Source organism: Paramisgurnus dabryanus, chromosome 3, assembly GCF_030506205.2.
Source record: "Paramisgurnus dabryanus chromosome 3, PD_genome_1.1, whole genome shotgun sequence".
Classification (NCBI taxonomy): Eukaryota; Metazoa; Chordata; class Actinopteri; order Cypriniformes; family Cobitidae; genus Paramisgurnus; species Paramisgurnus dabryanus.
This window is the reverse complement of record NC_133339.1, coordinates 39,530,546-39,549,439: the sequence shown is the minus strand read 5'-3', so window position 1 is coordinate 39,549,439 and position 18,894 is coordinate 39,530,546. Positions and strand designations below refer to the sequence as shown.

Sequence of the window (18,894 nt, the reverse complement as noted above, 5' to 3'; positions counted from 1 at the left end):
CTCATGTCTCAGATATCTGTCTCTTTGAATGTGATGCTTATAAGAGCTGGAAGCTTTGATATTCAAGATTCATTTGCAACTGAAATTTTATGCGGTGCTGCAGGTTCTGCTGAATCAAATATGATGCCATAGGTAAAACAGAAAAGATTATCCAGCAGAAGAGAAGATTAGATTGTACTACTCATTATACAAAATCTAAGAAAAAAAAGAGTTAAAAGTTAACTTTGACTACACGTTTGGTGTTTATGGCATACTAATAAGGGATGGGAATTTAGTGGTTGTGGTTCTGAATATGATTCTTTCATTACTACAAGAAAACAAAAATGTTAAAGTAAACAATACAATTTTTGGTTAGAGCCACTGTCAGTCAAAAGTTAGGGTAATTTGGCAAATGTATCTCATGATATTAAAGGCGGAGTCCACGATGTTTGAAAAACGCGTTGGAAAAGGAGACGGGCCGACTACCAAAACACACTTATAGCCAATCAAATCAAATCAAATGCCGGGATGGGTATGTGTGGGGCGGGTCTATCAACAGAAGGTCCAGATTCTATTGGGGTAGGGGCGTGTTTGTTTAGGTGATTTCAAATATCAACATTGGCTTTCAAACATCATGGACTCCGCCTTTAAAAAAGTTTATTACATTATTTTTGTAGATTAAAATAATTTATACATTTTCAAGAAGTATAGTGTTAAATGAACTCTCACAGACTTATTTTCAACACTTTTTCAGAGGTTATATAGCTCTACACTTATCAGAGTTAAATTAACACTTTCAACATAGTTTGATTTTTAACTCTAGGCCAGAGTTGTTTTGACTTACAAAAGTGTTAAAGGGGTCATATTATGAGTTTTTTTAAAGGTGTATAATAAGTCTTTTGTGTCCCCAGAGTGCATATGTGAAAGTTTTAGCTCAAAATACCCCACAGATAATTTATTATAACATGTTCAACATGTTTGTGAGCAAAAATGTGCCGTTTTTGTTCTTTATAATGCAAATGAGCTGATGAAATGCAAACACTGATCGAAATGATGGTGACTTTAAATGAAACAGCCAACAACCTTTACAAGTAAGATGTAAAATGCAATTTTAGGTTTCAAACAGAGATGGCGATAAAGAGGATAAAGTTGTAGATTGCATTAAAGGAGCATTAAAAAGTAATGTAAATAATTTAGTTTTACTTACCTTTAAATCTGCAGGACATGGAAACGGAAGACGGAAGTGTAATCACATCTTGGAGGAGGTGTGCACACCAAAGTTTTTAAGGGTGGCTGAAAACGTTTTGTCCCGCCACTGTGATTGGACGGCCGTGTGAGAACTGACTTGACAAATAAAGCTTTTCACCCAAAGTTGAATATTTTCAAGTCTCGGCACTCAGCATAAAGCGCGGAAAAAAACGCTTTCAGTGCGGAAAAAAGCCAGCTGCTGGCTTTTTTTAAACGCCACGCTTCCATTGGAAACAATTGAAAACATACACCGGCCGCCGGCGTAAAAGTTTTGGTTTGCACGCCCCTTAAAGGATTAGTCAATTTTCTTAAAAAAAATCCAGATAATTTACTCACCACCATGTCATCCAAAATGTTGATGTCTTTCTTTGTTCAGTCAAGAAGAATTTGTTTCTTTTTTAAGGAAAACATTCCAGGATTTTTCTCATTTTAATGGACTTTAATGGACCCCAACACGTAACTGTTTTAATGCAGTTTAAAATTGCAGTTTCAACAGAGTTTCAAAGGACTCTAAATGATCCAAAACGAGGCATAAGGGTCTTTTCTAGCGAAACGATTGTCATTTTTGACAAGAAAAATTAAAAATATGCACTTTTAAACTACAGATTCTCCTCTATCAGAGCCAGCAAGACCTCACGTAATTGCGTAGTGACATAAAAAAGGTCACGTGTTAAATATATGAAACGCACATTTGCTGACCATTTTAAACAATAAACTGACACAAAGACATTAATTAGTATCATTCGACATACAACAACGTTGGAATGTTCCTCTTTCTCCAAACTTGTAATCCATGACCTCTTGACGTGATGACGTATTGCGTGAGGTTGCGCTAGTGCGTCACAGAACTGGAGGAAGACGAGAAGTTGTGGTTTGAAAGTGCATACTTTTAATTTTTCTTGTCAAAAATGACAATCGTTTCGCTAGATAAGACCCCTTATGCCTCGTTTGGGATTGTTTATAGTCCTTTGAAACTCCCTTGAAAAAAACTGTTAAGTTAAGTGTTAAGAGTTGGGGTCCATTAAAGTCCATTAAAATGAGAATAATCCTGGAATGTTTTGCTCAAAAAACCTAATTTCTTCTCGAATAAACAAAGAATGACATCAACATTTTGGATGACATGGTGGTGAGTAAATTATCTGGATTTTTTAAGCAAATGGACTAATACTTTAAGGAGTTGGGTTCTGGCATGAGTAACTCTGTCATTTAACTCCAACTCTAAACAACAATTTACTCTAAATATGTTAGATTTACTCTTTAGGTGTTAAACTCAGAAATGTTTAACATTGAAATTTGAACTCTCAGATTTTTGCTGTTCGTATTGAGAAAGTTGTAGTACTTATTCAAAAGATATCACGTTCATCCAGACTGATTTGTGAGACTATCTTTCTTTTGACTGATTCATTTTGTGACACGCTCAGTCTACAGTATCTCTCTCACCACATTGATTTCAGACTGCCAGCTCACAAGCTGAAACATCTCTTTAGGAGTAGATTTAGTGCCGTGGCAGTGGTGCTGAATAACAATGATGGAAACTGTTTGAATAGGCAGGTGATTGTAATTGTGATCCAGTCTCAAAACCAGTAATAAATTGCACTGGCATATTTATATTAATAGCCAACAATACATTACATGGGTCAAAATTATTGATTTTTCTTTTAAGCCAATAATTATTAGGATATTGTGTAAAGATCATGTTCCATAAAGATATTTTGTACATTTTCTGCAAATACAGTATATCAAAACATCAGAAGGACTTTATTTGGACAATTTTAAAAGTAATTTTCTCAATATTTTTTTTACACCCTCAGATTCCAAATTTAATTACTTTAATTTTCAAAAATAAAAAAATGCCCCTTATGACTGGTGTTGTGGTTCAGGGTCCCAAATGAGCAAGAATCCACTTGTCCACCAAATCTTGAAAAATGTCAAATCTTTGTTTAGTTTGTTTTAATGGTTCTGAATGAGTAATATGTGAAGATGACGAGAAAATACAAAAACATATAAACTTTAATAATAACTAAAGCAACAAACAGAAACACAGACAATGATACACATAACATCAACGAGATCGGACCAACCCTGTGTCTCAATCCTTTAGCGATATATCGTACATTATATACATTATAAAACATGCTCTCTTACATATCTCTTACATATCCGTGCATAAAATTGGAGGAATATAATTCAATTTTAAATATTTTTTTACAATTTTAAATAAATATAATTATTTAAAATATTGAGTAGATTGTGGTACAGATGTGTGTTTATATTTAAGCTAAAACAAACATTTATCTTTATAAAAGTTTGAGTTGGCTCGTGCGATTTTCAGTTGGAGAGCTTCAGAAAAGGTCATGTGACTTCCGGTAAGGGAACATAGAGGCCATCGATGCTCACTTGTTTTTGCATTGCATTGTAGGAATTTTTTGGGAACTAATGTCCCAGTCCACTGGAAGGATTTTGAGATTGACAGCCCTTAAAATGTCAGCCTCCCTGATCAGTGCCCTCACTACTGAACAAGGGAGCTGATTGAGACACAGCCCAAGACTAAAAACAAGGCATGGGTATATATACACAGGACACAGGTGACGACAATGATGATGATGATGATTAATGAGAAACAGGTGGAGTGAAGACTAACTGAAACATGAGGGAAAAACTAATGAACAGAGACGAGACTGTAACATCCAGAAGGTCATTGCCAAAATGGCCACCAAGTGACTTGCTTTAGGGAAAGATTGTTATTGGCTAGTTAAAAGAATAGTTCACCAAAATAACTCTCATGCCATCCTAGATGTACAGGACTTTATTTCTTCACAATAATTTTATATTAACTTTTGCCGCCATTGACGAGATATCTCGTAGGTAACACTTTATTTCGATAGTCCACTTTAGACATTTTACTAACTATAAGTAACTTTGCAACTACTTATCAACTAACAATCTTTAGAGAATTAGTAGACTGTCTGCTTAATATCTACTAACAGTTTATTGAGATGATTTCTCAACAGATATTCAACTGACTATAAGTATCTTTGCAGATGCATGTCAACTTATTCCACTAACCCAAACCTCTTCCCTAACCCCAACCCTTACACTCTACTAATACTCTAATGACAGTTAGTTGACGTATAGTTGCAAATTATTGAAAGTTAGTTGATTTGTAGTTGCAAAGTTATTTATAGTTAGTAGAATGTCTAAAGTGGACTATCAAAATAAAGTGTAACCATCTCGTATAAACATATAAACGAGATATCTCGTCAATCAAGAGAAAACACTTCCCCGCCACTGACGAGATTTTCCGTCTTTCCGCAATACCGCTATTATCCACCAGGTGGCCCTTCTGAACTTTTTAAACCCGGAAGTATTGCCCTATGTCAAGCGGCTGCATGTCCGTGTTTGTTTTAAAGATCGCTCTGAATGGGATCTCTATGAAAAGTAAGGAATTATCTCTGCTTTTTGCTCAAAATGTGGTGTTTTTGCAGAAACCTACCCATATTCAAAAGCTGATTACAAAAGAACCACAGAAGGTAGGATAAAACGTTGTTGTTTTTTGTTTGAAAGCAGAGGGTCTGTTCTTTCATTTGGTATATTGTATGTTTATAAATTTTAAAGAAGAAAATTTTCTGGAAGACATTAAACTGTGGTGAAAATTATGAAAAACGCTGGTGCTGGCTGGCAACTTTTTTTTTTGAAAACGCTGGCGGTGAAAGAGTTAAAGGGACAGTAAGTAGGATTTTCCTAAGAGATTCTAAGCTAACAAAGAAAAGTCAGATCATTGGCAGAGGTCATTTGACACCAATGAGAACATATTTATAAATAAAGACATTGATTTTGATAAAATACTTATAATAAAATAAATGAAAACTACACATTGTTCCTTTAAAAATGGCATCATGTTACATACAGTATATGGGGCTTAACACATTGAAGCTCCCAAAAGCACAAACATCCATAATTACATTATAATATAAATTACTCTCAGGGGGGTTTCCTTTCAAAAAGTACCTAAACTGTGAATATAGCTCCTTAAAGGTACATATGTGTAGCTAAAACATAATAGGATCTTTATAAAGGGTACCGTCCTAGTGCCAGCCTTTGTACCTTTTTTCTCACAGTGAAATGACTGTGATTTGTGTTCAAGTCAAGAAAATAAGTCATTTTGCAAATTATTCCTTTAACCTTTATTCCTTTATTTTAGTATGCTTCACAACAAGTCTTCTAGAAATTGGCTTTAGTTTATACTAAGAAATATAGAGCGCATACAGACCAATTTCGACTGTTTAGTCTCGAATAACAACTTGTTGTTATTATTATTAAAGTATAAAATACTTTTGCAACTTCACCAGTATTGCCATTTACTGTATTACAAAGAATGTAAGGAGCTGATTTATTCTGTAAGGATTTAAGTTAAGTTTGGCAGTGAACACACCGTCGATGGCTTCAATCTCACTGTGTCCAGGTCACTTTGACTTTCTATCCAGTATCTCAGAGGAACCATGTCATTTATCATAAATTTAAACTGCCATTACGGTATAATAGAAGAAAATGTTCTCTGTCTCTGTGAGTGGATAGAAACATGACATGGATTATAATTTATGATCTGCTTCAGTGGTCAGTGGACATTAAAGACCTCACCCAGTACAAGTTCATGGAGCAAAACTTGCCATTATGATGATTCACAGAACCGAAACATTGAGCAGTTTAGTTTAAGCAAAGGTTTGGTGAACTGAACTTTGTTGCCCTATAATCGTACTGTTATTAAATAAAGCGAGAGAGAGAGAGACAGAGAGAGAGAGAGAGATGAACAGAAGGCTTATCTTAATTATGTTCCCTCTCGCTTCTATTATGAACATTTGCCTAAAGGACAATATGCCTTCTCTCTGTGGAGAATAGCTTCAAAAACACAGTTATTTCATCTTTGGTGACATTGGTTTTCAACTGATTGTGCTTTTTTTATTGATTTCTACAACAAGTTTAGCACATTTCATACACAGAGGTCATTCAATGTGCTTTACATAGAAATGAGAAAACAAGAGAAAAAAATATATAAAAATAAAAGACACACAATATAATCACAATAAAAACAAAGACACATGAGAATTTAGAATAACAATTTTAAGAAAATAAATGTGATTTTAATAAAAACAGTTAAAAATGTGTTATAAATAATAAACCAGGAGTAAACGTGACTTGAATTAAAAGTGCAGTCAGTGTGAAGCAGCACAGTGCTCATTCAATAAATAAATCAATGCAAACTTGCATTGCATGTTTTCTTGTAAATAAGCATTTTTTTAATCAGGATCGTATGTTTAACTTTAATGGCAATAAAAAGGTTAATAATCAGTAAACAGCCCTGAGTTCCGGATTAAGTGGATTTGAAGCCAAATTATTTAATGAATGTATAATGGGAGAGATTAAATACAGAATCAGTATTCACAGTCTGGCAACAGAGAGAAAGGCAGACACAGACAAACATTTCTCCCAAAAGAAGAGCAAATCTGTATTCACTGTGACAGTAGTGAGATCGAGACACACTTTCTCCTTCACTGTGGTAAAGAGCTTAGAGAAAAACACTTTGACAAAATCTCAAAGCTCATACTGTAGCAGAGTTTCACAGCTCTTTAGAAGCAGATGAAATGAAGATGTTACTGGGGAAAGACAGACACCCATCAGCCGCTGCTAAATTCATTTATCAGTTACAGTTACACGCCCTTTAGAAATATCTACAGAGAGAGGAAAAATGACAATGGCCCGTGAATTATTCGAAAATAATGCACACCCAAGGTGGTAATGCAGCACAATGCCAGAATACCACGATTAGCCGTGACATTTCTTTGGTGGATATTTTAAAGGAGTCATATGACCCGATTTCATGTTTTTCTTTGTTTTAAGAGGGTTAAATGATGTCTGTGCACATAAAAGATCTGTGAAGTTGCAAAAATAAAATTTTCAAATCCAAAGAGATCTTTTTAGAAGTGAAGCCTCATCCACGCCTATAAAACAGCTTGTTCAAACACGCACATGTGTTAGACGTCATACTGGTTTGACATTTCATAACGCCGCCCCTAATGTATATGGAAAGATCAGAGGCAGACACTACTAAAGTATTTTTACTTTCTACATAAAAGTAAATTTTGAAGTATTCGTATTGTATCAGTGTTTTTCTATTGACAACAAGCATATTATCATAATTTTTACTCCACTACATTTCATAATTTCTTGTCTTTGGTTTATATTTAATAATTAAGTACCGAGCCCCTAAGGAGACATTGAAGTAAAAAAAATCTAAAGTTTAGTTTCATGTGCTCACGTCAAACTTTCGCGTGCTCACGTGAAACTTTCACATGCTCACGTGAAACTTTCATGTGCTCACGCAGGACCTTCATGGGCAGAATTTTTTTTTAAGTTTAGTTTTGCGTATGCACTTGAAACTTTCGCGCACGCACATGAAACTTTCGCTTTCACGTCCGCATGCAATAGTTTAACGTGCTTGCACGATTGTTTCACGTGCGCGTGCGATAGTTTCACATGTGTACGCGAAACTAAACGCGATAGGTGCATGTGCACATGCAAAACTAAACGCGATAGTTTCACGTGTGCACGCAAAACTAAACTTTATTAAATTTTTTCTCCATGTCCCCTTAGGGGCTCCGTATTACCGCAAATTAAACATCTAGTTTTTTTTTTTACTTTTACTTAAGTAAAAAGTACTTTTGTACTTTTACTCAAGAAAAGTAAAAGTACACCATTTTTATGTAATTAAAATCATTATTAAATCATTTTTAATATGCAATATAAAAGGAGTACGATTCTATGCTAGAATGTAGTGAACTTTTTTTAGTAAAATAAAGGAAATTTTTTCCCAAGACAAACACTCAAGCACAGAAATTAACTAAAATACTCAAGTAGTGTCCACCTCTGGCAAAGATAGAGGATGTAACTTTCAATCACCCTGTAGTATTGCTGCTGCCATGTCGTGGAGATGCTGTGTTTTCCCCTGCGAAAAACAAACTACTTTGTTTGGCCTTCTGATTGAGTAAACATTAAGAAACCAGTGGTTAGGTTTTTCATTTTACAACACTCAGCCCAAATGTTTGATTGTGTGCTGCACATTTTACGAAAGGACTACTTTCTAAACATGAGGGAGGCTGGATGTACACAAACGCTTAATCTAAAAAAGTGCAGCAATTCTAACTTTGCAACTACATTTTGTTGACTGACATCCAGTAAGTAGCCAATGTTTTCATATTTAAAGTATTTCCTACTGACGATTCAAATAAGAGTTTTGTGCTGTGTAGAGTAGCGCTTGGTTGTCGTTTCTATGATCAAAAATTCAGAAATGGTTTTATGTTTTAGTATCCTTACCTTACCAATTTAGTGTTTAAGAAAAATGTTCAAGATTTTTTTTTTTACTTTGGCTATACCCCATTGGCACTTTTTTTGCTTGTTTTATGCACAAAATCACTTAAATTTGATATTTTTGATATAAAAACTAGACTTATTTTCTTGGGTCGTTTTCCTCATCAAGAAAAAGCATCTTAATTGAAATTTTTTTTTAGATAGTACTGAAAACAAGACAAAAATACTAAGAATTTTTTTTTTGCAGTGTAGATGTGCTAAAAAAAATGTACGGTATGTGGAAAATAATGTGTTTTTTTTTACCATCAACCAAACAAACACATTGGGCCCCATTTTAATTATCTGAAACGCAAGTGCGAAGCGCAAAGCGCAAGTGAGTTTGTGGGCGGATCTTGGGCGCTGTTGCTATTTTCCCGGCGGGAGAAATAACTCTTGCGCCAGGCGCAAATCAATAAGGGGTTGGTCTGAAGTAGATTCATTATTCATAGGTGTGGTTTGGGCGTTACGTCAAATAAACCAATCAGAACGCTATCCAACATTCCCTTTAAACGCAAGTGCGCAAGTTCCATGGCGGGTTGCTATTATTATGACGGATTTACCATGCGCACGCCAGGAGCGGTTCACAGCCGAGAAGACTGACATTCTTGTAAGAGCAGTCAAAGACAGAGAAGTTGTTTTGTATGGGGATAGGAGAAACCCGCCCAAATCAGCGTAGGTTAAACAGGCGTGGGAGGAAATAGCCACAATTGTCTCATCAGCTGGCATCCCCAGGACGTTGCGCCGCAAGCGCTACAATGATGTCAGGAGACGGGGGAATCCCAAGCTTGCCTGCATAAATCGGGCACGCCGTATAACGGGAGGTGGATCTGCCTCTACACAGAACCTGACGCCAGCAGAGGACATCGCTGCGTCCACCCTCACCGCTGAAAGCCAAGAAACGCAAGCAGTCCAACCCCAAAGTACACTCACAAATCAAGTTCACATACATTAAGGTTTCTTATGAAAACATTTAAATTATTATTTACATAAAATAAACATAATACAGCCACACAACAAACTTATTTAAATATTTTAATCGTTATTTGCATGATAATTTTTTAACACAGCCACACAAAATAAATAAAAACTATCACCACGATGCTCACCACAATGATTTCCCTTATCTCATGTGTTAATATTTTTTAGTGTAACAATTTATGATTTGCAAAAATAACTGTTGCATCTGTGTAGATTAGATAAGTAAAGTGTGTGCGCGTTGTGCACGCTATACATTATGGTCAAGCATGGGCCCTTAAAATAGCATAATGAACAACGCGCAACGCGCCACTGTCTTTAGACTAGTTTTTTCTGGTCAGTGGCGCAATTGTTTTTTGAAACTGCAAAATAGCATCAGGGATGGTTTGCGCCGGAACACGCCTCTTTTTTTGCGCTGAACCGCCCAGGGAGCGCAAGTTCATTCCCTAGTTTGCCGAAGTGCGTCTGGGGAGGGAAAAACCCGCTGTGCGCGGTGCAAAATACAAATGATACATGCGTCAACTGACAAGTCAATTGCGCTGGGTGCAAGATAGGGCCCATTATGTTAAACACCAAATACACAAAGTAATGTGCTTTTTAGCCACAAAATATTGGCCCTTTAGGACATTTGACAGGATAGGTGTGCTTTTATCGAAAAATAATGCATAACTGTGAAATTATTTCTCAACCAGAATAAAGATATAATAAAGAGCAAACTACAGCTGATTATTTATTTGGCTTTTTTAATAATGGTTCACAGATTTTTTCTTTGTCAAAACCAAATTTGGTTTTTCTATGGCATTGGCGCAAAACCCTTTCATTGCTTTTTTTAATAGTGCATGCACACCCACTTGCATTTAATTAATTGAAATTAACATTATCCCTCCAGTCGCAACCTTATCTAAATAAACCTGTGGCCTGTTTTTAAGTCACAGTCCATCAGTTCATCAACCCTTTGTTTAATGGCTGATTAAAAGGCAGCTTCTATCACATTGAAAACATTTTAATGAGGAAACCTGTTTTACTAAATGTAATGCATAATGAGCGAGATGTACTTGTAAACTGCAGGCTGTGTTGAAAACAAAACTTTTTAAAAAACAATGTATACAATCGTATAATCCCCAAAGGGAATGCAGACACAATAACAACAAATTAAAATCGAAAGCGGGGGATCATTTAAGTGTCATTATGCTGCTCTGTTTTGTTTGTACTAATTCGATTCCACAGGTGCTCTATGATCCGTAAGCGAATAGACCTTCAGCATTCTGCACCACACAATCCCTCAAGCACAAAATTGAATTGCCACTATGTGATTGACAGAGGGGTGATTACGTCTTTTTTCAATTATGTTTAAGAGATCATTCGCCCATACACCATAATGCAAGCCATTCTGGTACACTCAATAAGTCCACAAGTTATGCATATACTTGTCATTAACTTTATAATTGTTTAATACAGATAGCCGCAGGATAGTCAATGCAACCCCAGGCCATGGATAAACGTGTGCCTTTTACCAATATTGGATGCTTTGCGAGGATGAAGTAGAAAAGAGAGACAGAAAAAGAGGGATGAGGGGTTGGGAGAGAGACAGAGAGAGAGAGAGAGAGAGAGAGAGAGAGAGCTGTTTTGCTCAAAGGCTGGTAAATGATAAGGGTAGATCTGCCCAGACCATGAAGAGGTGCATTGCTGCTGTTATAAACAGATGAAACAGACTCTTGGACACTGGGTAAGTCAACCAAAGCTCTTAATTTTTATGTTATAGCATCAATAAGCAAGCAAGCTGAACTTTTCTTTGTGCATTTAATTGTGTTTTTCCATAACTGCCACTATAATTGATTATTATTACTATCCTGCAGAGCTCTGATAGCACGCGCTCTAAATTCATTTCATAAGTCTCAGCGACATTTCATTTTTTGTGGTAATTGGGGACGTTTGCAACCATCCTATGATTTGATTCGGCTTAAAGGACTTTAAAAGCATGAATATAAAACATTACCAAAATGAGGTTCTTTCTCAGCTTAAAATGTCATGAAAGTCTCTGATTGAATTTGGGAAAGCAACAAACTTCACCCCAAACATCAAAACATGCCAGAAATGTTTTTCCAAGGTTAAAAATATTTTATTTTAAAATGCATCACCTGGCACGCATGCAGGTCTAATTCTGTATGTTCCACTAAACCATTTCTAAAATGAAACAAGAATTTAAAATGAGCTTGTACACAGACTGTCTCTGTGACCTGATATGGTCATACTGTCTTTAAGCACTTAGTAATGCACCCGCATTAACTCACCAAGATTTTGCTGCTTTTTGTCAGAGACTCTGTTAGGAATCATCTCCCGCCGCAGTTGGTTCAACGTTGTCCGAGATTCAAAATGAGGTTTTTGATTGCTCGAAGAGTGCAGTGTAGCGTCCAGTAACCAGAATGACAATCTGCTAAGTTAGTTCAGGCACAATCATTACCCCATTACAGTTTCGTTTTGGAGCATTGTGGAGAAGTATGTCATTTTGTTTGGTGTTAAAAAAGAAAAAGTGACAAAAAGCTAGCGTCTGCCCTCTCAAGTCTCAGTAGTCCATTTTCCAGGTGTGAATAACCCTTTGAATTCACCTCCATGGGGATTTTTGCCGTATTAGTCTGGCTCAGAGAAGAAAACATTATTGTGAGCTCCTGATGGATAAGACAGGAGCGGTATCATCAGTTACAGTATAAAGGAAATGCTAGGACATTTTCACATTTTGAAGTCACTGCTTTAATGTTAATAACTGTGCAGAAGTTTACAAATGTTAACTTTGCTGCAAAACTGATATTATTTATGTCTGGTAAATTAAAAAAATGGGACGAAACCAGCCCCTTGGGTTGTAATTTAAGCTAAACTGGGTTGTTTCAACCCAAAATGTTGGGTTGTTTTTACCCATTGTTGGGTCAAATCTAAGCATATAGGTTTATTTAACCAAAGGTGGGGTCGTCCCTTTTTGACCCAACATTGGGTTGAAAATAACCCAGCATTTTTTAGAGTGTAGGAAAATGTAATTGGTACAATTACTCTAAATGTCATAAAGGTACAAACCGAGCCATTGGGTTAGATAAACCCAGAGAACGTTCATATTTGACACATCAATAGGTTAAAACAACACAGCATTTTGGGGGTGAAACAACCCAAAGTTTTGGGTTTGTCACTTTTTGATCCAAACGCTGGGTTAAAAATAACCCAGGAGTGTAAACTAACTGGTTCACTTTTGGATTTTACTAATGTACAGATTTGTTTTTACACAGTAAAATATTTCTGTAGAAATTACAGTATTGCTGGGTATTACTGGCAACTAGCTGACAGTAACTTACTGTAGATTTAACATTTATGTTATTTACTCAGAACAGTTTGTTCAAAGTTAAATGAACATGAAACATTTTCAGTCTTTGGGCCCTATCTTGCACCCAGCGCAGTTGACTTTGTCAGTGACGCATGTATCATTCGTATTTTGCAGCAGCGCACAGTGGGTTTTTCCCTCCACAAACGCACGTCGGCAAACTAGGGAATGAACTTGCGCTCCCTGGGCGGTTCAGCGCAAAAAAAGAGGCGTGTTCAGGCACAAACCACCCCTGATGCTATTTTGCAGTTTCAAAAAACAATTGCGCCACTGACCGGAAAAAAAAAGTTTAAGGGCGCATGCTTGACCATAATGTATAGCGTGCACAACGCGCACACACTTTGCATCTAATCTACACAGATGCAACAGTTATTTTTGCAAATCATAAATTGTTACACTTAAAAATATTAATACACGAGATAAGGGGAATCATAGTGGTGAGCATTGTGGTGATAGTTTTTATTTATTGTGTGGCTGCTTTAAAAAATTCTCATGCAAATAACGATTAAAATATTTTCATAAGTTTGTTGTGTGGCAGTATTACGTTTATTTTATGTAAATAATAATTAAAATGTTTTCATAAGAAACCTTAATGTATATGAACTTGATTTGTAAGAGTACTTTGGGGTTGGACCTTGCTTGCGTTTCTTGGGTCCGATTTCAAAGCCCCCAAACCCTTTCAGCGGTGAGGGTGGACGCAGCGATGTCCTCTGCTGGCATCAGGTGCTGTGTAGAGGCAGATCCACCTCCCGTTACACGGCGTGCCCGATTAATGCTGGCGCAACGATGGGGATGCCAGCTGATGAGACTGTGGCTATTTCCTCCCACGCCTGTTTAACCTACGCTTATTTGGGCGGGTTTCTCCCATCCCCATACAAAACAACTTCTCTATCTTTGACTGCTCTTACAAGAACGTCGGTCTCCTCGGCTGTGAACCGCTCCTGGCGTACGCCTGGTAAATCCGTCATAATAATAGCAACCCGCCATGGAACTTGCGCCCTTGCGTTTAAAGGGAATGTTGGATAGCGTTCTGATTGGTTTATTTGACGTTAAGCCCAAACCACACCTATGAATAATGAACCTTCTTCAGACCAACCCCTTATTGATTTGCGCCCGGCGCATGAGTTATTTCTCACGCCGGGAAAATAGCAACAGCGCCCAAGATCCGCCCACAAACTCACTTGCGCGTTGCGCTTCGCACTTGCGTTTCAGATCGTTAAAATAGGGCCCTTTATCTTCTACAGTAAGTTACTGGCAACCAGTTGCATAATTACAGCTATTTTTTTACAGTGTACATTACATTACATTTGTTTACAAATGAGCAAACTTTATGGGTCAGATCAGTTATAACATAATTAATGTGTGTAATTTTTGATGGAAACATCTATGGGGTTTTCCGGACATGGTTTAGATCAGGAGTCTCCAACCTTTTTGTGAGCAAAGGGCTACCACATACTTGATACATTGATTGCTGACTGATTTTGTTCAAGTTTTTGTATAAAATCTAATATTTATACAGTTAAAACTGAACAATACATTTTCTGCTTTTAAAGATATAGTTGTTATCTTTATATTTAACATCAACCGATAAAATAACAGTATTTAATTTAATCGTAAAAAATACAGTAGTACATATTTTACACTGTAAAAAATAACAGTAAAATGCTGTATGTCGGATCTTATATAAAATACTGTACTTTTTGCAGTATGCTTAAAAAAACTACTGTCATTCTTTTTACAGTAATTTTACTTGCGTAAATACAGGAACTACTGGATAATTGTTGCCAGTAAGTTACTGTTAATTTGACAATACACTTTTTACAGTGTGGATAAAACAATCTGGAGGGCTACTTTTTGATATAGTTTACTCATTTTATTGTTTTACTTGATTTTATTTTATTTTCCTTGTTTTATCATTGTTTAAAACGTTACCATACATAAAAGAACCCAAGCTAATATAAAAATATGTAATAAATGAATGTTAAAATTGAGGCTATTAATAGAATGTGCTTTGGCGGGCACCTCACAGACTCTGTGCAGGCAACGTGGTGCCCGCGGGCATCATGTTGGAGACCACTGGTTTAGATTAATCCAATGTTTTTATGGTTAGACCATCTGTTTGACTGAAGGATGGAGTTTATTGGCACAGAAATGACACATTTCAGCTTTAACGTCAAGTACTGTAGCCGTTCAAAACAGGCTGAGACTGAGACCCTGTCTGTGAAATCCAGGTTAAAGTCTGATAATATAATAATAAGGTTTTGATTTCAACAGTGACGGCTTGTGACTGCTCTTTCGAGGGGTGCAAATTCAAAATAAGTGTTCGGAGTGTCATGTGTTGCTTGTGTTTTCAAAATATGTTTGCTGCGTCATGTGAACCATGTGCATCATGTGTTTTGTCAAAATAAGTGCCTGCTGCACACGCGTCAAAATCGTTTATTATAAAAGATACGCTCACGTTCACAATATACATGCAAGACACTCCCTTAACAGTAAACTCTGATTACGCATGAGATTATTTGAGCATCTGGCAAACGCAAGCGTCTCTTTTATCATAAACCCTTCAAACGCATCTGCAGCAGGCACTTATTTTGACAAAACATGTGATGCACATGCAAACAATGTCGACCTAAACTAGCAAAAATGGAAATAAAACACAGAGCAAACTTTATCCGCACAGAACAAATGTAATGTTAGCAAACAGATGTAGGGAGTGAAGAGAAGACAGCAGTGTGAATTACGAGAACAGAGGATGAATCTGCTGGAGAGAGAATGATGAATCAATGAAGCATTTGGCAAGACAGTATCAATGGTGTTTAAAGAGAAAGAAAGGACACAGGGGCAGGGGTTACATATTCTCCTGGAATTGTCTGTTGTGAGATGAATAGGTGGTCAAGAGATGTTGAAGAGAACCGTTTGAGTTTTCAATTTCACCCGTATGGCAAATGTGCACAAAAACAAAAAGCCCATAATTCAACAAATCCTCCAGTCTGCAGTGAGCTGCTCATGATGATTTATGATGAACTTTCTCGGTTGTTTATTGAATCTTCATATGAAGGGCAAGCAGTAGGGTAAACTGTGTAAATTGATGTCGTTTTTTTGTAGATTTGTGGTCTTTTTTTCTGTTTGTTTGTCACTACCATATACCGTTAAAATGTTTCATAATTTTTTTACCAGTTTGCTTTGTCATTTGTCATGTCATTTCTATATTTAACTTTTATTCATTAGTTTGCTTTGTCATTTGTCATGTCATTTCTAACTTAAAAATATCAGATTTTTGGAACATGGTTGCTGAACTGTTATACGTCCAAGTGATTAACCCTATTCAGCCTGATTATCTGCGTCTACAATATGTATTAATCCTTCATTAATTCCTTTTTTGTTGTTTTTATTCAACACATACATGTGCCGCCAAAAAGTTTGCTTTCATATGTAAATGCACCAGCCAAACAGAGGAATATAATTATAACCAGAACCTAATGCCAAGATTTTTAAACAGTTGTTCACATATTGTCACTATATTTTCAATGTCATGTTTAAATAATTTTTTGCATTTTATGCCAAGCATGCCAATTACATTGTGTTTGCCTGTCTCCAGTCCATGGACTGTTTGTTGTGAAAACATTATAATTCACTTGATGGTGAAAGGAGGCATGTGGCTTAGGCTTAAGCTTAGTTTTTGTTACTTAGAGTTATGTAAATACAACACATTTTTTACAATGATGTTTTCAGTCAATACTTTTAGTTAATATAAGTAATTGTTGACATGTTTCAAAATATGGCTGTTGTTTAGGTAACAAGACAGTGATTAAGATATAAGGTTGGATTTGGTGACTTACACACCCAACTTAGAAATAAAAAAAACATATAAAGAGAAAACAATACATGAAATGATACGAAAAGAAAGTCGTGCCACGGACACAAAAAACTATTTATAGAAATTTGTGCGAGAAGACATTCGTGCTCAAGGCACAAAAAAGCTGAATTTTGTGCCATGGACATGAATAAATTTATCACATTTTTCGTAACTATAACACGACTTTCTGTGAGATCATGTTGTTTTTGCTATATTTGTGTTTGAATTAAAGCTATTAAAACATTTCTGTGTTTACATTTTCATAATCACAAGACACAAACTATGAAAACTGCAATATTGACAATGTGGCTTATGCTCTCAACCAATTCACCACCATCATCATCACCACCACATTTGAAGTACAGTATCACCCAGTACTAATACATTTTCAACTTTTCTCTCTGAGCTATTTTATTTTTTCAACAATAGTAGATTCTCACAGTTATATAAGGCCAGAGACTCCAGTCCCTTGAGAAAACCCCTTCATCACAGCTTCTTGACATGTTTTTCAGATCACATTCACCTAGCAAGAATTTCTTGTCCTTCTGTCACATCATGGATGTTCTTTTCACATCCTCCTTACCTATTTTATGCCACTATAATCTCACGGCTCTCTGCTACGACAACCAAACCCTAAACTCAACATCTCAGACATTGGTTAACGCGCCAGCTTTTGGGATGTCCTACTTCACCATGACGCTCGGTGCACTGTCAAACCTCACGGCACTGGCGATCCTCGCCCATTCCTACACCCGTTTCAGGCGCCGGGCCAAAGCCCCGTTCCTATTGCTGGCTTCGGGCCTGCTTCTGAGTGACCTGGCGGGTCATGTGATCACAGGGGCCCTGGCGCTACACCTCCATCTAGGAAGAGTAAAGCATCACGGGGCGGCAGTGCTCCTGAAGCCTTCACAGGGTTACTGTAAATTGTTTGGTGCTTGCATGGTGTTTTTTGGTTTGTGCCCTCTGCTGCTGGGAAGCGCGATGGCCGTGGAGCGTTGCATAGGCATCACGCAACCTCTCTTGCACTCGACCGTGGTTACCATTGCACGAATTCGGCTCACCATACTGCTGATCATCTCATCGGCTCTCAGTTTAGCGGGACTCCCCCTGCTGAACGTGGGGGACTACAAACCTCAGTTCCCCGGTACCTGGTGCTTTTTACCAGTGTACGGTTCACTTTCCATAGCAGATGCAAGCTTGGCTTTGGCTTTTTCCTGCCTTGGCCTTGTAGCATTGCTCATCTCTGTTCTTTCTAATATAATAAGTGGGTGGAAGTTGTTTCAGGCCAGGTTTAAGGACAAATGTGTAAGGACAAGCACTGTTCGGAGACAAGGATCCTTCTCCTCTTCATCCCTGCAATCCCTGGATGTGGAGATGATGACACAGTTGGCCGTGATAACCGTGGTCTCCTGTGTCTGCTGGAGTCCCTTTCTTGTGAGTGAGCATTTAATCAACACTGCACTTATAATTAACTAGATTGACAAGTTGATGCCAAACCTCTTCTGTTTCGTTCATTATGCAGATTTACATCCTTATATCCGTGATCATGTTTTATGAGGGATTCGCCAGACCGGAGCATCAGGTTGAAAAATTTCTTCTGCTTGCCCTGCGTTTGGCGAGCTGGAATCAGATTCTGGATCCGTGGGTTTACATCCTATTGCGGCGTGCAGTTCTGCGCAGAATTCTTCAGCTGCTGCATCCCGACAGAGTCGTGTTCACAGCGAGCAGCTTCTACAGAGACTCCAACAAAAAGCAAATGAGTTTACACTGATTACACACAAAGCTTTTTAAAGAGAAAGACAGAAAGTGTGAGATAAAAAATCTAAACTGTTGTTTGTTGCCAAATGAAGATCTGTTCCTATACTGCTACGCAAATGCTTTTTGCATGAAAATGTTTACAGAACTTTTTCGTTTCAGTGTTCAGTTCAAGACTACAGATATTTACACTATAACCATGGTTACCACCAAAATACCATAATTACTAAAGTGATTGGAAGAACTGTATAAAAGTAAAAAAAAATTGTATTGGCAATCCCTGTCATAAACAACAACAACAACAACAATAACAATA

At 37.0% G+C, this 18,894-nt stretch overlaps 1 protein-coding gene across 2 annotated transcripts; it reads left to right on the top strand.

Moving 5' to 3' along the window:
- The first annotated feature begins 11,265 nt into the window (after positions 1 to 11,265).
- Positions 11,266 to 18,894, top strand: ptger1c (prostaglandin E receptor 1c (subtype EP1)). 2 transcript variants are annotated; one of them, XM_065244649.2, is made up of 3 exons: positions 11,266 to 11,329; positions 17,336 to 18,257; positions 18,346 to 18,894. In XM_065244649.2, the coding sequence occupies exons 2-3, from the start codon at positions 17,379 to 17,381 to the stop codon at positions 18,592 to 18,594; spliced, it is 1,128 nt and encodes a 375-aa protein (XP_065100721.2). In that variant the 5' UTR covers positions 11,266 to 11,329; positions 17,336 to 17,378; the 3' UTR covers positions 18,595 to 18,894. The 2 variants fall into 2 exon arrangements, with proteins under 2 accessions (XP_065100721.2, XP_065100714.2); XM_065244642.2 differs by lacking the exon at positions 11,266 to 11,329 and having other exon boundaries at positions 16,806 to 18,257.